The 24,419-nt window shown below is 41.0% G+C and overlaps 1 protein-coding gene across 1 annotated transcript in view; it reads right to left on the bottom strand.

The window, feature by feature from the left end:
• cxadr (CXADR Ig-like cell adhesion molecule) overlaps positions 1-24,028 on the bottom strand; it is a 41,522-nt gene extending 17,494 nt beyond the window's left edge. The window contains exon 1 of the mRNA XM_084374161.1: positions 23,838-24,028. Coding sequence (XP_084230287.1) covers positions 23,838-23,889 — 52 coding nt within the window. The 5' untranslated portion in view covers positions 23,890-24,028. The remainder of the gene's footprint in view (positions 1-23,837) is intronic.
• Between the last annotated feature and the right edge of the window lie 391 nt (positions 24,029-24,419).

Here is a 24,419-nt window from a genome sequence, read left to right as displayed (position 1 = left end):
TAAGCCGCGGCAAGGAACACAGTCCATAGAGAATGGAGTTGTCACATGCTGCCTCGACACATTAAAATCCTTCTGACAGCCTGCCACCTTCCAGTCAGCACGCAGGGGGAGAACAGATTTAGAAAAAAAAGAAATCACCGCAATATGTTGCTGCTAAAAAGCTCTGTAAATGTTACACTTGACACAAATGACACCAAAACACATGTAAGTGAAATTTTCTGCTGATAATAAAAGAGAATTTTCTCTCCATCTAAAACAGAAAAAACATAACATTTTCTTTAGCTACATCTGCATCTCATTTAACTGCTTTTACACCAACTGACAGATGGAGCTGACTCTAATGTGCAAAGAAAAATTTGAAACTGGAGCCAAACCTGCCAACTGTATACACTTTGTTAACCTTTTTTCTCTTCCTGGAGAGGCTTGTTTGTGATTACAAGGTTTCCATAAAAGACAAACAAACATGAGTATACGCATCTACGCAAACACAAATGGATCTCAACTAGTGTTTAACGTGCATTATGTATGTACTGTAGTGGTTTGTTTGTACTAGCCTTTAAACTCTTAATAAGCTACAGAAGCTTGCTGTCCCCTATGTCTCCCAACCCACCAGACTGCTTCCTTTGTTTTATTAATTTGAAAACATGGCAGGTGGAGGACATGATGGAGGGCACTCAGAACAGCACCCAATGCTACACAGGTTGTAAGGCTTCTCATTCAAATCTACAGACAGTATGGGCAAGGTTGAGGGAACAGTTAAAGGATAAATTCGCCCAAAAATAAAAATTCAGTCATTATCTACTGACGTATAAACATTTCTGGAGTGTCACAGCAAAATAGCCTTGCAGTAGTCTCCTAAACAACTGAAGTAGCTGGGGACTTGTTTCAAAAAGTGAAAAACCAACAGAGTACAAATATAAAATGGCTCCATACAGCTCCTCAAGCGTAATCCAAGTCCCACGAAGCCCAGAAAACCCAAACTGAGTTGACAAGATGTTTGCTGTGAAACTCCATGTTTCCTACATTTTTCCTGGGTCAGTAGGTAATGACTCAATTTTCATTTTTGGGTGAACTTATCCTTTAAGGAGGAGATCAAGCGTGCTACTTAAATCAAAATATTGATTTTGCAGTGACTAGGATGTTTAGACAGAAAGGATCCTGCCAGCTGATTGTTTGATGGAAGTTTCTAGCTCCTGGCCCTCAGGGTACAGTGGGTGTGAGCTACAGGTTGATGTCCCTGCCGCATCTCATGTCCATCAGTTCCGTTTCGGCCCAAAACCTCACTTCCCTCTGGGCTGTTGTAGACAAGTGAATGAAAATACACCACAGAGGCTTACACACACACACACACATAGAGAGTGACAGTCTCAGTCACACCCACTATTGTTGAAGCTCAGAGCCTGTAAGCACTTGATATGGTTGCAAAGCACAAGCTTGGTTTTATTCCCAGGCCGCCGGTGCTGCAGCTGGTCGTTTCAGCCCACAGATTTTGACAGACGCCCTTGATGGGAGCGATCCATTGCCTTCAGCAGAAGCAAGAGAAATGGGGAGCAATATAGGGAGAACTGAGATATGTGTCTATCACTGTCAAAATGCATACACAGCTTGGCATCTGCATGACGGAAAGCTGTGTCAATTCATCAAGCACTTAAAGAAGCCAGGGCATTTTTCAAAGTTGTGCTTAGAAAGAGGAGAAAATTGCATTCTGAGAGAAAAAGAAAGTATTCAGCTGGAACAGTTTGTCGGAGGGGCTAACGGGTAATAGGGATACTGCCTGATGTACTTGTTAAATCAATGACTGACCTGAGGCAGCGTTTGTTTAAATTACAGCTCAGCCAGAGGCCACTTCCATTTAGTCACAAACAGTAAAAAGTGCCATTTCAGGATATCATCCCTTCCACTGGTTTGCTTATAAACTTGCCTGTCTAGTGGATCAAGTGGCAGCAGTGCCAAGTCAGGGGAAAATAAACACCATGAGCGTAATTTACAGTTTATTCATGAGTCAATCACAAGATAGGAAACTTTTAACATGTTTAATCCTGCCACTGCAAGAATAAATCGTGGGGTTGGTTTCTTACAAATCACAGTAAATCTGTATTTATAGCAGGCAGACACACAATGTTACAGGACTCGGAAATAAAAACTAGGGCTACAGGATATGTTAAGAATATCATATGGCGATTATTTATACACATATTACAGTTGCAATCTGATTCACGATTGGTGGAAATTATTATTTTTGTATCACAATTTTCGTTTTTCACTGATAAAATTATTAAAATCATAATGATGATTGTTGGAGTCTGTAGCAAACAAACATGTTTTCTTACATCTGGAGAACAAGATTTGTTGGTCAGGACGTCTCTGCAGCTTCTGAGATTTGGATATTGCAAAAACTGATTTTCATAATCATCTTCTCTCTATGAGTGATAGGGTCACATATCTTCCGATAAAGTGTGAACAGTTTTGTTGATTTCTCAGGAGACTGGACTGGATTTGTCTTTTTTGTCTTGCTTTTCTCACTTATTTAAGTGGGTGTAGCTCAGTTTCAAAATGGTGATGTTACATTTCTCAAGGGAAATGAGTCCTGATAAAGTTTATGTGACCAGGTACGCCCAGTCAAATCAATGGCTGCCATATAAACAATGCAACATTGGGAATAAAAAACATTAAACAAATAAAAGACTGGAAAATGTTATATCGTAGGCCAATATTATCGGACGATATTGGCCTGTCAGATATATCATTATCGGGGTTTATGTGACTGATATGCACGGATAAAAAGATGCTTGGGGTAATTAATAATTATCATATTCCCAGTGAAGTTGGGATTTCGTGCACTGATGTAAATGTAAGACAGTGTATTGTTAACTTTAAAATATCCTGCCTTTGTTACGTACCTTTGTCATAAGTGTTTGACCACATTTGAGGGCTCATTACAAAAACTGGGTGTGTATTGGCCAAAATATCTATATCAGATTTTTTACTTCCAAATCCTGCCATTGGCCTCTGCCTCATACATCGAGTATCGGCAGAGCTCTAATTGATTCACACAATCCCCTCAAGCTATTTTAATTTTAAGCTCCTGAAGATGTGGCTTCAAATCTTCAGTATTTCTCTGCAACGCTGAAAATGTACTACTAGGGGTGCAAACATCAAAGTAGGATGAGGGTAAAGAGCTTAAAACATCAAACATTGGCTAGTCTGCTGCGTAAGGATTGTGTGGGTGTGGCTGGATCATATTTGATTGACAGTGGGACGGTAACATACATGAGTACATGACATCAACTTTTTTCCAACAGAGTTCTGCTTACTTTTAATCAGTAAGAGGAATACAAAGGCAACCAATAATACAGCAAGCTGTCATAGAAACCCACACCGTTTGAACTGTGGCAGAAAAATGTGTGTTTATGTGGGACCCCATTACTCATTGTAAAACGATGATTGAGAACAATGGTTTTGAGGGCCTTTAACATCACAAATTATCATGACTAATTAAAAAATCATAGCCCTTTTCAAAGCTAACTGGAATATTGCAATTTTTATGACTCTTGTTTGGAACAAATGCTATGATTAATGGAAGGTTTCAACACAACTGGCTGGGAAAAAAACATCCCCTACCACAAGCTGCTGATAGTGGAATAACACAAATAACCCTGCTGCTCATAAATGCAGCTCACAGTGTTAATCAGTAACTACCAGCTATCAACACATACTGTACATACAACATGTGAACCCTGGGGCATGTGACTCGGAACAGAAATGATCTTAGTGCGCGCAAAGAGAGAGAGTGCTCCATATAATCACTGGCTTATATGGGGTGACCGTCAGTCTTTATTTAGACTAATGGCACCTCTGCTAAGTAAACTGGCCTTCTCCCTCAAAGGTAATAAAATCTCCTGATAAGAGACACCATCATTACAGTCCAAGAAAAACTATGAGAAATAGACTGTTGGTTAATGCACTCATGCATGTACACCAGATATACACCAGTTATACACGATTTCCTTGAGCTCACTTTTTGCTGTTGCAGTGTCCTACTGTGTATGTATATGTGTGTCCGTGTAGTGGGGGAGGGTATGCTGGATAATTAAAAAGTCTGTCTTAATCACTATTCATGGCTGCCTGTGTCTCTATGAGCGTCTCTTTCCCTCCAGTCTCCACCACACTGTCTGACACAGCACATCCCAGTGTGGTTACTGGGAGACCAGGAATGAACAAGAGGAATTTAGGGTGTCAGCGTGCTCCACCCAAATACCCCACTGCCATTCACTCACCCCCCATCCCAACTCTCCATCCCTCCCTGTCTGTCCTGCTCACTAACACACCCCTGATTGTGGAGTGCCAGTCCCCCAGGCCTCCAATTCTCTCCGGTCCTGCTGATTGTAACCCCACCACCCGCCCCTCCACCTTTGTCGGCATACAATAGGGAGCGAATCCTGTCTCCTGGCAACCAATCCCTCGGAGAAGGTTGCCGTGGTGCTTAAGAGACGGCATGAGAGAGAGTGAGAAAGAGGTTAAGTAAAGTAGGTAGGGACAGAAAGGAGAGTTATGGAAGGGGGAGTTAACGTTACTTCACCGTTCAAACAATCATTTGTGGAAGTCGACAAACTAAAAATGGAACCTGTCATAGTGAAGCAACTTTATGAACATCCATGTGGTTTTACTTTTATTAAACAGGGACACTGTAAATACACAGCAGTTTCAATGAAAATTATCATGGTGACTGAAATGAATGGCTGATTGATCCTTTAGCCAATCAAATTAAAATCTAAGTTTAATGTATGGTACTGCTTTTGTTTTCTTTTCATTTGTCATTATTATCTACATTTTAACAAAAACTAATAAAAATGGAGAATCTGAGGAATCCTGCAGTACTGCCCAGATGGACAATACCAATATTGATAACTTGGAGTTGGGAAAATTGGGAAAGTTCCAATGATGATAATATTAGCTGATGGTAATATTTTCAATCATTAACACAAACAATCCTGGTATTGATCCTTTAAATATGCTTATTTAAAGATTTGTGACTAACATTGAAACTTTTCTTTGCTTTCTTAAAATCTAGAATGATACAGGGATATTGAATTCAATATTTGATAAGGCTTGATTTAAATAAAGGGGACTGTGGTGCCTTGGCAGAGATATACACTCTACTGAGTGCCATTCTAGTTTGAAAATGTATCAATACAAATTTTTGCAGTATTGATACACCAGTACTATGCTTTTTTTGCTCTCCTCGCAGACACTGAGTCGACACATGCTTTACTTTATTGCCCACATATAAACTAAATTAACTTAGACGATGTTCTTCTTGCACATAATGTCAATTTTTCCCAGTGGTATCAAACATGGTATGAAATATCAATATTTTTCAAGCCATTCTATTGAAGTTAGAAATTCCAGTATTGAATAGTATAAGACAATACACTAGCCGCATTCACACTGGACTTTGGTTGCGGGGATCATGCGCCGATTCTCTGCATCCTCCTCTGTGTGAAAGTTTCCGATGCAGCGAGGGGTGAAATTTGGCTGCGGCTCTGATGCGCCTCTGGAGGTAGTATCAGAGGTGCAGCAGAGGCGAACCGGCGTCTGTGTAAATAGGATAAGCTGGCGGCGCGGAGCGGAGGCGTGTTGATCTGATGGTGTTCACAGTCTGATAACTAAACAGATCCCTCACTCATCAAATAAAACAGAAATGTCCCACAAAGCAACGTTACATGACCAAACAACAGTAACGTAGTAACTGGTAGTGTCTTTGGCAACTTACATGAGGAAAAAAATACCGCAGTTCTACGTGGAGAAGTGCCTGTCATCCTGTCTGTCCTAACGACTCCGTCACACTTCTGCCCGAAAAAAACGTATATCATCTGTTCATCTGATCAAAATAGAGCATTAGGGATGGAAGTCTCTTTGGCCAGCCTGTTGTGCAGTGCATTATAGGTGGAATAAGATGATGCACAGAAGAGAAAAAAAATGCAACAGTGACACTTTGGACACTGTAGTGGACTTAGCTTTTAAGCTAGAGATTTCAATGAATCCGTTGATACCAAATACACCATGCTGGCTTACTGGGAAAGGGGTGGAACGGCTCTCCAAAGTTTAACTGTTTTACCCCGAGTGAACTTTGAAGGGGGGACTTTTAATATCGCATGTCCTGTGATGTGACTATCACGCATGCGCACATCGCGATGGCGATGTTCAAACGATATATCATGCAGCCCTAGTGTGAACAAACAAAGGCGGAGAATTGGCGAACCTCCGCTGCAGAGATAATGCAGAGTCTCTGTGTGAAAAGGGCTACTGATACCAACATATCTGCAAGAAGTTGATATCAGCTTGGCTGATTCATTGGTATACTGTAGCTCCTGTCTGCAACCAGGAGAGATTAGTTTCTCTGTAACTTATACATAGATTTACAAGCATGGATAGCAGTTACGCAGAAGTGTTTTGTCAGAGGTCTTCTAGTGCAGACATGAGGCTGTGGTGTGTGGAGTAGTTCTCGCAGACAGCAATAAACCCTGAAACCAAGAGATTGTTTGACAAGCTAACCTCTCCTGAACCCTCTGCTAGCCAAGCTAAAGACCCTCAGAGTCTTGGCGGGGGCCACAGTGGTTCATAAGCCTCTTTTGTCACCCTTTGACCTTAAAGAGCATCCTTTGGAATAAAGTCTGAGAAGCCAAGTCTTACCATGGGGAGATAAAGGCAGCAGCTATTTCAAGCTCACAACGCAACAACAGCTACAAGAGAAAGCTTGGCTAGGTGAGAGAGGTCAATGACGCCGCACTGGGATTTACTTCTGTTTACCGTCTTTAAGGTTTGTGTATCAGTTGCAGTGAAAGCATTGATTCAGTATTACAGCCAAATAGCTACAAAGAAATGTGTTTGTGTGTATAGCATGGGAAAAAGATCTAATAATTATGACAGAAAAGTATGAATTTATATTTTTTATAAGTGTAAGTGGAAATATTTTCAGTTAGTGCGCCTTAAAAAAACAGTCACGTACAGTAAACACTCTTGAAAGTATCATTTTCAACAAAGTAGAAAGAAAGCATCTCACTAATAGAAAACAAACAAAAGAAACAGAAAAAAGTATCACAGCGCTTTTGAAGAGTGTGGCACATTTCCTGGATGTTCATTGATGGTGGGATGAACATTAGTGATTCATTATGGTGAAATTGCTGTCTGGGGGCTCTGGAATGACCAAATTAAACAGCACGGGCCAGTCCCCTGTGAACATGCCGTAGAACATCAATTATTTCGGGCACAGCGGAGGATAACTTCATAACTTGGTCACTGCTCAAAAAGAAGGGTCTGAATGCTCGCCCCAGTGCCCCCGCTGGAACTATTCAATTTGAAGCAATGTGGGTGCCCCGAGAGCGAGCTTGGCCGTGGTTTATTTAGTGTTGCGGAGGGCTGGGACTGTTGAACCATACTGATTGTGCTGTAATGCAGCCTGAAAGCTCCACTTGCCACACGGAGCTGCCATCAATTCTCAGTGCCGATGACCTGAAGGCTGTTTTGACATAATTGAACATTAAATGATGAAGGGGTGACGGATGACAGGCACTTTACTCGACTGCCTGAGCATTTGACAGCTTTTAGATGAGCCTATGGGGGAGGTGGTTATGCCATTACTGTGAATGTCCACAGCAACCATTTGCTGCATGTATCTATGTGTATCAACAGTGACATTATTTCTGATTTAATTACTTCATTTTTGCTAGCCCTGGTTTACCAATAATCCTGGGACTTTTCTATATACAAACAAGGAAAAGGTCTCTGCGGCTGCTGGGAGGCATCAATTGTATAATTAAAGGGGACAATTTAATCAAATTTCATACACATTCTAATTAGATTTGTAAATCCACCATAAGGTGTTAAAAAAATAAGGGAATACAGGAAGTTCAGGGAGGAGAGAGAGAGGAAAGTGGATAGGACGGACAAATTCACACTGGCTTGTTCCTTAATGGTCGGTTAATCAAAAAGGTCTTCATCGCTGAGACTCTTGAGTCATGTCCTTGGGATTTGTACTCCTTATTTATAGAATACATTAGCATTTGACAAGGTGTAGGACAGTGAATTTAAGCGGCTGCTGCTTGTCCAAACTCTCTTCCAACATCAATTGTTTTAAAGCTAGACACAAACCAATAAAAGCAACCCATACAAACCCATACAAACCCTACATCTGTCCTCCCTTCCCTCCCCCAACCCGTGAGAGGAGGCAAATTTATCTAAAGAACCCTGAAGAGTCAGATAAGAACCCCCAGTGTCTCTTAGACCTGTGGAAACACACACAATTAGATACAAACACACAAAAGGCCTGTGTCCTTCAGGATTTGTTGAAGCCCAGAGACATGGTGAGATGGTGACAATATCTGGTCTGGCTGTGCCGTGAAGCTGATAGGCAAGACGCCAGTCCAAGGAGCAGCACACAGATAGCCTGCTGATAACACTCTCATGGGTAACAACCGAAACAGTGCCAATATAGTCATGTGAGGAGGAAATTAAAACAGTAAAGAGGCAGATGCACATGAGGGTGCTGAATTTGAGGTGGTTCAGAGATACACTAATGTGCCTTGTTTATTAAAATGCCTGTGTGTAGATTTAGAATCAGCTGGAGTGTTTTCTTTGGCCAGAGATGCCAGAGGAGTAATTACAAAATCATGTCCTCCACACTTTGCAGGGGAAAAAACTGTTCCCTGCAAGCAATTAGTGAACACGTGAAAGCAGTTTGCATGGCTTTAGAAATGGTGTAAAATAGAAATATGCCTCGTGAACACACACATATATTTGTGTGTCTTTGTTGCCTCTTAATCCTAATTACAGGACGAGGAGGGGTGGTGGATGAGGTAGAGGTTTTAAATCAATCATCAGCCAGTGTTTAATGGAGAGAGTGTATGCCTAAGTATAAACACAAAGGTGAGAGAGCAGTCAGGTATTTGTTGGCCCATCAGTGACATTATCGTTCCTGTATTAGACTGACTCTTAAAATAGTTACGTTTTAAAATTCAACCCGGCTTTTCACCTTTTCACATCAGACTTGTTTTCACTCAAGCCAGAATATCCTGGTGGACACTCCACACAAAAAATTTTATTTGCATAATCTGGACACAGAGGATCAGAGACACACTGCTAATACATGTTGCTGATGTGATGAAATGCATTTCTGAGCACTTCCTGTGTGGGTTGGGGAATGAAATCCCAAATGGTGCATTTATTATAGCAGCATTTTCTAAATTTGTATTCATCTAGTTATCACAAGATCACCTGGGATGCATATAAAGGTCTGGCAGAGAGACAGTAAATGATAATAAAATAGTGGAGTGACCTCCAGAAGGGGAGCCATCTTAGCACACTTTTTAAAAATATATTTTTGATGAAATACAAACAAATGAGAATTGGGTAAGGCCGTTGAAAGAATGTTTATCAAAGACATGGATTTTCGTGCTAAGTTTCCAGCAGTTTACCATGAACTGACAAAATGAAAGCCAAATGTCTCAGTGGGGAGTAGTCATGGGGCGTCTCTCTCTCTCTCCTGACACAGGAGACTCTCTGCACTGAGAGGGGAGGCAGCCATGCCGCTGCCTATCCAGTCCCCCCCATCCCCCAAAACAAATAAAGTGTCTGATACAGACCAGGCCCCTGTCGGCGCCCCAGCCCCAGCCTTTGTCCAGGCCCCAGGGCACAATGCCAACTGTGATCAGGAGGCAGCGTCGCTGATCAAACACTGGGACACAAGTGCAGCAGAGTGCAGCTACTTCATTCACACTGTTGATGGACTCTCACAGAGTGGTTTTAACTGTGGGGTAGGATGTGTTGGATACTGACAATATGGGTTTTGGAGAACATACAAACTCACATGCCACATTTGCGATGCAGAAGACAGTATACAGAAGCAAACATAGGTTTCTCACGGCTGTGCTTAATTTGTCAGAGAGGTGAACACACAAGAAGTCAGCTTAAAGCAACAGAGCGTGAATATCAAACTAGAACATTCCCCTTGAAACACAAGGCCAAATGAGGGATTAGAAGACCTTTGTAGAGCTCCTAACAAGCCAGATTTTCAACGTCATTAGTGGTGGGATTTGACAAACTCAGAAACTTGTCAGGAGGGAAACAATTTCACATTTCTGGAATTTCCAGAGCTCAGCAATTTTATGTGCCAACTGTAAAGGTGGGCTGAATGTTTCACTGCATCATGTTCACTTAAATAAATGGGGGCTATGAGAATGAACAGAGCAAGTTTAGTCAGAATCGCCTTTCTCAGCAATAACAACCTACTTCCTCATACCATCTGTAACAAATCACCGACAGTACTCTGGCATGTTGCTTCAGTCAACTGAGGACTTGTTTTTATTTAACTTTTAAAAAGTGGTTAGGCAGTAACTCCAGTCACATATACACAAAATGTATGTAAGTAATGTAAGTAAGTAAACACCTATGGAGAGGTAAAGACTCTTATGGCTGGCTGCCAAACCTCTAAAAAGGATTAAGGTGTTCAGCCAGACTGCAGACAGTTCAGAAAAAAGTATACCATATCAGCTATTCAAACACAGATGCCTCCCAATGAATTCCTGGGTTCCTCCCTCGTCCCTTTAGATAGAGCAGAGCATATTTTCAAACTGTGTCTGACCACTGGGAACAACTTAGTCATCATAGAACTGATTAACCAAAATCTTGTTTCCTTAGAAAGTTGAAAAAGTAACTTATTTCAGCAACCATATTTGCCTCAAGTCTGAGTTTGCTTGCTGGTTAAAAATTCCTATTGAGTGATTCAGGTAACTCGGTTACGTCTGGTTTTGGTATGAGGGCCAACTCCTGCAGATTAAGATATTACCTCTGCCTATGGTAGATTTACATAGTAACCTATTTTCCATGTAGTGCAGAGGCATGTATGGCTGTCAGCTAGATTGGCTGGGAGGCAGTCAATGAGTCTGCCTTGCTCACACCGCTTCCTCTAGGTGCTGGTCTAAAATTAGGTCCCCCGCCTGAAGGACACTGTACAATGGTGGTCCTTTGGACACTGGTATAAACTTCACAGTCATATATGTGTTTTTTGCCTGGAGTGTGCTGTCAAAGGCTAAAGGACCAACACAGCCTATTTCATTGAAAAGATATCTGACTGCCGTTGAAAGCTCCCCGAGGACTCAGGCAGAGATGGCATACTGATAACGTACTTTGTAATGACTGCTAAAACATCAATTCCTTTTCAAATGCATTTATAACATCCCTTCTCTTTAAACCCTCTCATCCTGTCCAAAGCACTCCCGACCAGGCAGAATGAGGTCTTTGTGAAAGTGTAACAACACAGACAGTCCCTTCCTGTCCTCTGTGTGGGGGAGACACTACAGCAGGACATCAAGATAAGAATGCTGTCAAAAGATAACAAGATGGATAATCCTTTTTCTTTCCTCTCTTTCTCTACCGAGCAGGCGGTGAAACAGGCCCGATGTTTCAAGGCTGGATTCTCCTCTTCACTCAGAGCTTCTTGAAAGCAGGTGTAGTAAATGCACCTGAGTGTTGAGCCCTGTAGGAAGCTGCAGGCGAACACTGTCAGTTGTTGTTACAACTTAACCAAGACCGCTGGGTTTATTCATGCCTCCAGCTTGCACTCTCAGCCTAGACATGAGCAGAAAGCTCAAAACAACCACTGTAGTCTACACACCACATTAAATGACAAGATGTGATTGGGAGTGTTAAAAATAACTATGCTGTTCTAGTTTAGCTATCCTGCATGAAGAGGCAACCCTACAATTTTGCTCATGACATAGTATGATGGTATTTATTCTCCATGCTGTATTCTTTAACTGTGCATGAGATGGGGCTTGTCAGACTCATGAAGAAGAGCAGAGTCCAGACTGTACAAATAAATACAGTAAGCCCTTTAAAGAAGCAGAGCTCAGATTCAAAGGGGATTCAAGATACAAGGAGTTGCGTTGCGAGCTGCAGGGAGTGAACAGTTAGTTATTTTGACCCTGATAGTCTTCCTAAGCTAATTAGATTCATCTAGACAATCCAAGCATCTGTAAAAAAAAATCCTTAGAGCGCTGATCACCGCAAACTGGACACAAACTCCTTACGAAAACATTATATGCTGTATACATAAACATATGTTACTCCAACATTAAATTGGACTCCAGAGCATGAAATTACCTCTGTATCAAAGAGCAGCAACTGTGCTATTTTTCAATACACAGCAGAGTAAAGCTGATAGCAACGATGCATGAGGAACCCAACCATCCAAGTTATAAACAACTGCACATTCAGTACAACATCTCTCCTCATCTATCTTAGCTTCTAACAAAGACGGCAACAAGAAGCAAATTAACATGAGCGTTTTGTCTGTATCACACTGTAATATGCTGTAATATTCTCTCTTAGCGACGGTTAAATGAGAGAGCACAATCAAGTCTTTCGTAAATTAATGCAGGTTATGTAGCTATTAACATTATTTGCATTGCCCCCAACGATGTAATCTTTATTTTATTGATAATAAAATTTGAAGTAACACATCACAATCACATTCCGTGCAGTCGCCATGATCATTACAACAGAAACATGACCAGCTGATCCCAGAGCTGTGCGCAGGAGAACTGAATTAACTAGAAGAAATCGCAGTTGTTAATGCTCCTGGCTGTTGAAAAATTTATGCTAAACTACATTGCTGGCTCTAAAAAGTGGAATAATACCAATCATGTATGAAAAAGTGGAATATTTTCAGGTTTGTTGAAGGCTCACAATAAACTGAACTGCAATGGGAAAGAGTTAAGCACTATGAATGGGACTGTAATGTTGATGAATCTCATAATGTATCAAAGACGAGTAACATTATAATATTTAAATGGAGTTTCTGATTTAAATATTGAATGAGCAGATTAAAGTTAAATATAGCATAAATAGATTGAATAGTATGAAGGGGATAAGGGGGAAAAATATATTATAGGCCAAGCTGTGTGGCTTTCCCTTATTCTTGTCCAGCCTTGGCAGTCCTTCACACTGTACATTATAAAACTTGTCAGGTATTTGCTAAAATGTAGCCACAAGGTAATCACAAGCAAAAGATGTCAATGTACTCAACAACATTTAGGAGGAGCAGGGCACAGTGGCAGCGTTCAGCTGGGTGAAACGACTGCCAAGCGAGCGATCACTGTTTGACATGGCTTTTCAACATTTCAAGTGTGAAACTAATTGATTTTTTAAAAGAGATGCAGGAACAATTTGCAGCCGAAAACCTGTTGTGTTCAACAACATGTCGGGACAATTTACAGCCATGTTTGTGGCGACAGAACTAGGTAAGCCAAAACATTACCTAACCCTAACCAAGTGGTTATTGTGCCTAAACCTAACCAGACAATAAGCATAGCATTTTTACAACATATAATTAAACCTAATGTTGTAACATAAAGCAGCGTAAAGTTTCAACATATCCATGGCTTTTAAGAAACATACATCCCTAACATGTATTCTGGCAACTGGGTTGTAAAAACAAATTGGCACTTACAAATAACCTGCATCCTTAAGAAGATTCTGCAAGGACGTTTGGCTGTTGAGTGTTCAGTGAATGTAGTAAAGTGCTTTTGCCTGAAAACCAGCCATACAAGCAAACTCCCTGGTGATTCTACTGACGTCTAAAAAGGTCTGACCCCTGAGTGGTCTAGACAGGCAGCCAAACACTGCTTATAGGGCATCCTGGATCAGGCTGACAAATATATAATCTCAGTAAAGTGACTGAGATACAGCACAATGATGACTGCTCACCTTACACAGCCTGTACATGAACATAAAAACAACTGATTTCAGGTTATATGTTGAATCCTGATAGAGAAAACATGCATGCTGACAAAGTGATAGTGAGTGCGCTGCAGTGATGTTTAGGGGGTATAGCAATTCAAGACTTCTTGTCCAAATATATTACCACATCCCACAGGGTCTTAGATTAATATCTGTTCACTTCAATCCAGGTCAAGGGTAGCAAGAAAATTTTCCCACAATTAATTTGACAGCAGAGGGATTATCAGACTTTTCATGTCTAAACTAAATTCACAAATCTTTTGACAAGGTCTTTTAAACTCCTGAGATGGTACAGTACTATCCAACACGTTAATGGCTGATTAATAAGTGTTAGAGGTAGACCTTTTAGCTGATAACATGCCAGGTGACAATGCAGGCAGGCATAGGCTCTTTTTGTATGCCCACAGGTCATTAATCTACAACTCTAGGTGTAGAGTTATGTTAAAGCTCTGGGTGTCGCTGATAAATCATCCCCTTACACTCATCAGATAGCTGTCCTGTCACAGAGGGATAATGTAGAGCTGAAGTTCCCCTATACCTTGTGAGAAGAGTTGGGTGCTGTGAAGACCAGTGTGACTGGGGAAGGTGTGGATGTTTACTCTTATCCTTCCAATTATTGGCCACTCATAGAAAACCAGCCAGCCAGCCAGCTACACAGCTGTGTGTGCCCATGAATTATACTGTACATGGGCTCCATTAAGACACTTAACAGCTGGTTCTTCAGGAACTTACCAGCAACAACTGCAGTCTGGTTGGCTCCCTGTGCCTGCTTATTAAAACAGCATCACTTGTGATTAAGGTTGTGCAGTAATGTGCATTCTGACCATCATAAACCAGCCAGTCACTGAGCTATTTTCAGTTCAATCTCATCTCTTTGGAGGGCGACCGGGCCAGCTGCTGATTTCCTCACATGGCAGTGAGATGCACTATAGTAATTAAATGTCTGCTGTGGCATGCTGACCTTGCTGTGGTTCAAGCGCTGAGCGCTTTCTATACCCAACTGTAGCAGATGTCCCGGTCATCATATCTATAGATCCAACAACGACCCAAGAGTAATAACTTCAGAGGCAGGAGTACGAGGAAAAGACCATTTTAATGAATGTTAATGGAGAAGAGGGAGGTGGCAGGCAGCCACACTCGTTTTAACAGCTGGTTGTAAAACCATAGTAAGTAAATGGAAGTAATCTGAATGCAGTAAAAACCACTTCAAATTCATACAATAGACATTTGCATGCTTTCTCCTGATAACGAGTAATGATCAGTGTTTTCCCTAGGTTTGTAGAAGGTTTAGGTGCACATATTTGGCTGGGGGGTTTTGAGTCCTCCCCAAGAAAATTTGACCTTTTTAAATAATAAAAAAAAAAACTGAAATTTGAGGTCATTGTAGACCTTTATCATTGCCATATCTGGGCTGGGTTGGGTTTGGGTGCTGCGCCAAACCCTTACATTGGCACAGAAAACCCTGGTGATGAGCACGTGGGTAAATTGAATATATGGTTATATGGAAATAACGTCATCCTAATGTTCAAATGTTAAATGTTTTACCATTTACACAAAGTTAGCCAAAGACTGGAGGGGTAGCCCTCTTCCACTTTCTCTTACTGCAATGACCTGATTACCCCATGGGAAAAGGTTTCATCTATTCAAATCTCATGTAATGCTCTTTCATGAAAACAACGTGTTTCCTTCCATTCATATTTTCAAAGGAGATTAGGGACATTTTGCATAAATGTTACAGCTGCATATACAGTAGCGTTCCTTTTTCCTTATCTCCCTCCACCTGCAAACATATCTACAGCATCTTCAAATATACCATCACTAAAATGTATTCATATCAGTGAAATAGTGAGGTTTGCTTGATGCCATATAAACAATGCACAGATGTTCTAACAGATAAACAGTTGCAGAGCCCGTCTAGGTTAACATTAAAACCTATATCTAATATTTTTCCGATTTACAGATTCTAAATTCAAAGGATTTGTACTGCAATGTTTGGCTTCAGTGTAGCAACAGCTTTATTATGAGGCAACGAATGTTAGGAGAAATGGGATTTTCTGGGTCCAATTCTGTGTCGCTTTGTATCAATACTGCCTTATCCCTTCTAACAAGATTCGGCATGCATCATAACATTTCAATGCACAACCACTTTAATGTAATTCTTAAATCTTTATTACAATCAATCATACCGCTGTAAAAACTGTTCAGGATTCTGTGCAGGGCAACAGGAATTTTTCATAACAAATCCCTTTTTTCAATGGACAGGAGTTATTAGCATAACTATATAATTTAACATAATGATTCAACATCAGACTACGACAGACAAAGACTGACTTGAATATGAGCACCACAGGGAGCAAAATGGAGTGGGACTGAATCAAGACAGAAGCTTTCTTCAGACAACACTTATTTGCCTTTTTCACCATACCCGCAGTCGACAATGTGTAATGTTTTTCAATGAGATAGAGGTGCTAAAAATGGCTCCTTCAACAGCTGCTTTACCCCCCCTCCTCCTCCCAAAATTCACCCCACCTTCTGCTTCTGTCGCTTATTTTCTGAGCCATAATATTTTTCAAGATTAGACACACAATTAACTCTAATGTTCTTAGCGGCGAGAGTGGGGGCTTACTGCTGCAGGACAAAATATAATCATCTTCCCACAACTCAGCTCTATGTAAGACAATGCCTGGACATTAGCTGATAATAATGTGACATGCACAATACAATATCTAATACTTATCTCCAAAAGGATGGGTTCATTGTATGTCAGAACTGACAACAAAAGATTGTCAGAATAAATTGTCAGGTCTGTTTTACACGATAAAGCCTGCTGTTCAGCCTACTACTAAGCACATTTCTTCAACATTGCACAAAAGATAATCTAACAGAGGTTCAAGCATGTGCAGAGTTGAGCTGACAACTACCTAGCAGGTAAGCAGGAGCAGACTGCACAGCAGCACCTGCAGATGTAGCCCCCTGGGGACCTGGCTGCCACACTGTGTATCCTCACACTGAGTTGGCCAGCTCAGATGCCGTGAGAATATTATGCAAACACAGACCAGAATACATAGTCATAAAGTGTGGAAAAAACATTCAAAGTTCAAGCAAGGGGGATAACCAGAAGTAGAGGTATACTTTAGAGACCTGAGCAACATTTGGTAATTCTATATATCATTTTAATCCCTTCCTTCAAGAAGTAAAACACATATGGTGCTATATTGACTTCACATTATTTGAAATCTGTGACAATTACCATGAAAAAATGAATGTCAAATTAGAAACTCACATTTCTTTTATCATAGTTTTGTTTGAAATAATTGTGCTTGAAGTATAGCAACTACTTTATTTTGAAAGTTTACTGAACTCAGTATCAGTTTTTCAAAATAATTATTTTGTAAAATAAATCCTTCAAGTCTCCTTCACTGCCTGGTGTGCAGCATCTACTCTGCTTCTATGTCATTTATCTACAGAAAAATGGTATTCTGGCGATGTTCATTTGAGATATGGGTAACGTGGAAACCCTCATTATCATCGCAGTAAACAGCTTATTTGTCACAGAGCCGATTATTCCTCATTAGGAGCACAAGGCGTTGTGGGCGCAGCATAGCTGGGCATCAAGTGGCTAAGTGATGAATGTGCTTTGGGGGTGTTTATCGCCCTAACAGTGAAACACAGTGATGATGACCGATGGACTCGAGAGAGTGGGGAAAATCAGCACTGCACTGACCTTGTTTTAACTGATAGGTTACATAGATAGTAGAGGAAATGTCTCTCGCTCAGTACAATTCCTGCTCTACATGTACTTGGAGAATTTCTGCAGTCATGATGAAGATATCAGAGGTGTAGGCTACTACCTACTCTCTACCTTTATCTACCTCAACAGTGCATTAGTGCAACAAGCCAAAAAGTCTAAAGTTCTCCAGAGGCTCCAATGTTTATTTTGCACCACAATACAATGTAAGAAGGAACAAATACTGACAATTTTAAGACATTCAAGTAGCCAACGCCTGCTGCTCTTTGCTAGCTATCATTGGCTGTAGCTAGCTACTGTTAGCTATTTAGCTAATGACTCAGTTAGCTGCAGAGCCAGTCGCGCCAAAGTTTAACTGGACCAACACCTCAGATCACAAGGGGGAGTCATCGTCAGCAACAGGGTTCAGGTCAAACAGGTTTAGTAGCCTGAGAGTGAACACAGCTGGACACCGAACTGGAACTGAACACAGCCTCTGAGACCACCGAATACCAGTTTGTAGACAGGGGATACAGTACAGAGGTGATTTACAGCAGTTTTGACCAGGACTTTGACTCTGGGGACAAGAGAACATGGCTGGCAGGGACAGGAGAGGCATAAAGTGGCAGAGGAGCGAGAGAGAATAGGGTATCAGCAGCAAAAATGGCGTGTAGAGAATTGAGGATTTATTTAGACCAAACCAGATGTGATTGTGGAAAGACAAACCAAGACTGTTTTGGTGAGATGTATTAATGTTATGTTGAGTTTGAATGAAGTGTGTTTTACAATGAGTTAACAAGACAATTAAGCTTGTCTTAGTTCAGTAAAAGAGAACAACTTGAATTCAGAAGGTGTACGGTTGCATTTTCCTAAAAAACAGAAGATACCCCAAGAATCTATCTAATATATCTCTACAACAAAGTAGACAGACATCACTGACATAACATCATCACTGTTGTTTCTTCACATTCTTTTTTTAATGGGTAATTTTGGCCATATCTTACAAACTTGCCTTTAGCAAGGCAACAAAACAGTCTCCCTGTTTTCCAAATCACTCTCGAATCAGTAAAACAGGGTTATTAAGAAAAAATAAAAAAAAAATTCTATATATAGTTTTGCCATCAATACAGTAGCTAACACTGGGGTTGGCAATGCAATATTACCGCCAATCTATGTACATATAGACAATATAATCATATGTTCTCATTAGCAGAATCCTGTATAAATTGTAATTACAAACAAAAAATCAAGAGTTATCAAGAAAAAATTCCACACATTTGCGTCAGCTTCTCAAAATGAGATAGTTTACTGCTTTTCTCTCTTTTCACATCTTTGTAAATTGAATACCTTTGGGTTTTAGATGGCTGATTGGAAAAAAACAAGTGACCAACCATGCAAGTTGACCAATATGTCATAGTCCACTTGGGCCTACATACAAACTAAAGCATGACCTTTGTGAAGTGATCAGCCACTAATTTGTGTCATTAAAGCAAAACTGCTCCGGAGCAATGCAGCTCATAATTTGCATTCCTCTGAGGAGCCTGGACTGGCAGTAGGTCAATACTGTGGTCAAAGTATTATCGAAGTCAGAAGACATACAAACTTGAAATCTGTCATTGTAACATTGACTTTATGACCAAGGGATTCAAGTATAATCTTGCCAATATATCTTCCCACAAGAATGCTTTGGCAGCAGCCCAGACGGCAGTTTTACCCCATACCTGTGAAAAAGAAATGAGCTCTGAATACAGAGTGGCTGCACAGCCATTAACAGGACATAGATACAAGCACCACTATTAATCATTTTGGCTGATTCAAAAGCAGGCAGCAAATTGTTCATTCAGTAATTCTGATATGAAATGGAGGGCCAGGATAAGAAGGAAGAGGTAGGGTAATGTGGCGAGGTAAAGGTGGGATCAGCGTTTCACACTACCATGTAGGTGAACAGGAGTTGGCACAGGGCTTGTACAGCGCTGGCATGCTAAAATATTAACGTCCGGGGCTGTGAATATTCATGCTCGGTCGTCCCCATCATCAGATTGTGGAGGACAAAGCAGTGTCCCTGGAGTGTAATCCGATTCTACATGTTCCTGCTTCATTTCCAAGGACATGGGGCTCCAGGCAGAGTGGGTGACTGCTTGTTTGGGGTTGAAGCTGTGGCTGCAACATGTTTCAGCCAACAGGAGGCGAGTAGTGGCGTTGGACTGCTGCGTCATGACAAGTGAATATGACCTCAAGTCATTGCTGTCTGCATGGGGCCAATGACAATGGCTCAGGTTGTGCTAAACATGCCTCCGCCCATCTCTCTTGTTACAACTAATTCTTAACAACACATACGTACAGCTGTAAGAGTTAGAACAGTTCTCCTAAGAAGAGCTACTAATCTAACCATTATAGTATCATGATTTTTTTTCTGCTGTAAAAGAGGACCCAAAACATACATACATACAAGCAAGAGGGAGGGTAGATTTCCAGAGAAACTGGAGCACACACATACACACATAAGTACACTCCCTGTTTCCGCGTGTCTATTTTCCAAAGGTAACTAAGCAACCAGTTCCTAGTCGGGGCCTTTGGTCGTAGGCTTATCAGTTAACTGCGTACTGCGCCTGCTCATAGTTTCACCAGGTTTCTGTTTATCATAGGTCAGTGGCTTCACTCTTGACCCACACAGCCAGAAGTGGAAGGGGGGTGGAGAGAGCATCAGGGCAGGTCTAATAGCACTGTGGCAGGGAAAATGAACTTTCAGGTCCTATGCAAGGACTCAGACATGCATAGAGTACAGACTGACACATGGAAATCAGGAGGTTTCTGTTAACAAAGGAAAGAAGTGGCCATGCCAGACAGATCTAACCACACAGTGTTTCTTTGACAAAGTGTGATGACAGATATATGGGACCATCTAATGATTATATTCATTGTCGATTAATCTGTTGATTATTCTATTGATTAATGGATTACTTGTTTGGTCTGTGAAATGTCAGAAAATGGTGAAAAATGTCGATCAGTGTTGCCCAAAGCCCAAGATGATGTCCTCAAATGTCTTATTTTGTCCACAACCCAAAGAGATTCAGTTTACTGTCATAGAGGAGTAAAGGAACCAGAAAATATTCAGATTTAAGAGGCTGGAATCAGGTAATTCTGACGATATTTCATAAATCATTCACCAAAATAGTTTATTTAATAGTTGACAACAAATTGATTACTCGCTGCAACTCTAGACAGATATGAAACATTGATGTGATGGCACCAGGCTCGCTGGATATTTTGAAAAGCTGTCACAGTGTGGTGGTTACTTTTTCATTCTAATAAACTTGTTGAAAATATTGTAAGCAGAACTGTTGACATGTGTCAGCATTTGCATGGAGCAGCCTTGAGTGTTTGTTACAGCATCTGATGTCAGCATTAAGAGTAACAGCCAACCCCACAGCAGTTGGTCTCTGTTAACAAAACATCACCACAAGGAATTAAAAAAGGAGCCCTGTCAAGGAAGCACTTTCACAACAACTCGTTACGTTTTCTCCTGTCCCATTCGTGACTTCAAATTATTCAGTAAATGTGACTTTTAACAATGAGAAATTCATCAAAATCATTTTTAAGGTAATATTTGTGTGTACTAGGGTTGGGCCGACAGATAACAGCCATCGACTACTAATCCCTGACCATCGTAACATCGTGATTTAAAAGGCTCCCCACCAGAGCACAATTAAGTGGCGTGTCCACTCAGACTTGCCGTAAGGCAAGAGTTGTTGTTGTTGGTGATATGTGGGGAGAGGAAATGAAAAGAAGTGTGTAGCTGCTCAGTGCACTAACATTACATCTGCATGTCCCGTGTGTTATCTTATTAAACCAGCTACTAATAATAATCAGTACTGTGGACATAATGACTAAGTAGGAAAAGGCAAATTTTAGAACAAGTACAAAAGTCTGGGTTCAGAAAATGACATCACTTTATTGTAATGCAGCCTTTAAAACCAGGAAAAGACAACACCTATTTCACAATATAATGATATCCAAAATCTAAGATGATACATATCCTGATATCACGATAAAAATATCATATCAATATATTACTCATATGATTTCACGATAACAATCTCCTATCCGATAATGACAGCTTGAAACAAACAAAAAGATGACCAATTTTTCCCTTTTTCAATGTGAAGGCTGGATGGATAAAAATAATTGACCAAAATCTCAAGGAGTTTAGATCTCCCTCTTAGAAGAACATTGCTTCTGTCAACATTTCATAATCCACGCTGTGCCTTGTGGACAAATAGAGCAAAGAAAATGGAGCAGAACGAGCCCACTTGTTATTTTTCCATTTAAGAGAGGTTAGCACATTATGTGTATTTCCAAGCCACGTTAAAAGAATGCTACGAGTCTAGCGGATACTGTTCTTGCCTACTGAAGTGGAACAGCGCCCAAATGACGAGGCCATGATGCCATTAAGATGGTAATGAGCTCAAACTAGTGGACACAACAATGTGAATCAAGAGACAAAAGAAGGCTAAACAACACACTATGTAGACCTTATATTGCACTCAGTGCCCCAGCTTTTACATGGAGAGATGTGCTGCATGATTCTAAACAAAGCACTTCTTCATTACATGAGGTTTCTCACTAACTAATCAACATACTGGAATGTCATTGCCCTGACCATGGCTCTTTGGTTTCCCATTAAAACCTCAGAAAATATTTCAATGATGGCCACGGCACGTCACCGAAAGGACAATCCTAAAGCAAGTGTTTCACATTGTTTGGAGTGGGAGGAGTGATGTGCTAGTTTCATTGTAGATTCCAGGGCAGTAAACAGCCACGCCCATACAACCATTAAAAAATACCATTCATACATTTGCTTTATTAACCAAAAAACTGAGGTCGCACATTTTTATCATATAGTTTTGATGAATAAACAACTGAATGTTAGCAGTGTTTCTACATGTATTGCCCTGATGAGACACTAACAGAATAAACTCTCAACAAGTTTCACTCTAAAAGCTTAGCGTGAACTTGTGTGACCTGCCCTATCCTTATCCTAATTACAAAAACTTGCCACCTGAATCATTATCGACTGATGCTTTGAATAAAAAGCTACAAAAAAAGAGAAGTACAGAGGTCCGAGACAAATGAGAAATATCTCATTTTCACCTTTTAATCATTGACTATAAGTTAACACAAGCAAGTAAGGTTTAAAAATAACTATTCTGATCAAAGGTCTCTCAGCCCACACTGCTATCTGCCCACCTACAGTATCAACAAACAACAGAAGCCCTCTTAGGTGAGGGTCACTGGGACCAAACTTTCATCAAATAAGGGTCTTGGCTTTGAAACGTTTAAATCAGTAAATGACACCGACTTAAACAAAGCTGTCAACACAAACAAACATGCGCTTAAATCAAATGTGATAGCCTGGGATTTCTGACTGGGAAAGAGGCGATGGTGGGATGGGGTGGGGGGTGGTGGGTCAGCATTGCTGGCAGATGGCAGACAAAAAAGGCAGCACTTTGAAGTCAGTGCAGCCACAGGTTTAAAAGCGGATCAAGCTATTGTGTTAACCACCAGACGATAAACCCAAAAGACATCACACGGAAATACTCAGATTTCTGGCATCGGGAAGCGTCCCTAAAAAAATCACCCAGCACCTAATTACTGTGGGAACTATGACACACTGCTATACATTTTAATAAGCATTCATTCAGAGTATAAAAAATTACCTCCAGGGAGCCACTTAGGGTGGTTTACTTAGAGGACGATGTGTTACAATAAACCTCTGTCACTTTATTGGGGTCACTGAGGTAAAATGCGTATAAAAATGTGACATAGCGTTAGCAAACTTTGATTTATTACGTGTGGTCCTCTCTTTTTCTTTCTTTTTTTGTTTCTCTCTCTGCCCCGAAAGAGTCCCAAAATACCCACGTTAGTAAAAGGTCATTCTATGACTGAACCTAACTTAGTTGTAGTTGAACAATTCAAATTTAAATTCGGTTTAGCCGGACCGTTGTTCTGGTGTGCTAGCTAACTAAACTGACCTTGGGTCGGAGTTACTCCCTGTTGGCCAGTTGCTTTATAGTGTATTCGGTTGAGGTGTGGTTGATAACCTCTCAGGAGATTAAATGTTACTCAAGTTACTAACTAAATGAAAACGTAACGTAAAGTCATTGGCATTTTAAACCTATTGAAAAGGGCAAGTTTCGATGTATCCGCCAGTGACGTTACGGCACACGGCTGACCGGAGACTGCACTCGCTGCCGCCGTTTTAGTGAAAAAATTAGAACCGAAGTAGCTCAGCCGTTAGAGTCCGAAAACTCACCTGCAAACAGGCTCAACAGCACGCAGCAGAACCGGGTCAACGAAAGCTCCATTCCTGTTCCAGCTATTCCACCACTTCTTCAGTGAAACTTGGTCCGACAACTTGTGCTGAATTCGAGTGAGAAGTGGCAGCCCAGCTCGACCGAAGCATCCAAACTCCACTCCTCCTCCTCCTCCTCCTCCTCCGCCGCCGCTCTCTGCAGGTGCACAGCGGAGCGCGCCGCAGGGTGTCACGTGACAGACGGTCCCCCAAACAAAGGCGGTACTGCCCTCTGCCGGTGTGACACGGGGATGTGTTCCTTGTTTTTCTCAATGGTGCCCGTGTAGTCTGGATTACTTTCTGGGTGGCTCCACCATCCACCCGAGGGGAAACAGCCCACACAGGCTTCTGTAACTCTCCCACCTTTTCTTCAGCCACTATATATCCCCAAGTTGTCCCCACCTGAGCAACTTGAGAGTAGTTTTAGCAACATCTAACCATCACTTATGTGTTTTATTGTCAAGAGCATTAGGGGAGACATGGTGTTATACTACAAAAATACTTACTGTATACTGTATATCCAGGTCATATAATATTTAAAGC

This window comes from Pagrus pagrus (assembly GCF_965226575.1).
Source record: "Pagrus pagrus genome assembly, chromosome: 14".
Lineage (NCBI taxonomy): Eukaryota > Metazoa > Chordata > Actinopteri > Spariformes > Sparidae > Pagrus > Pagrus pagrus.
Note: the sequence above shows the minus strand (reverse complement) of the source record. Positions and strands in the feature narration are given on the sequence as shown.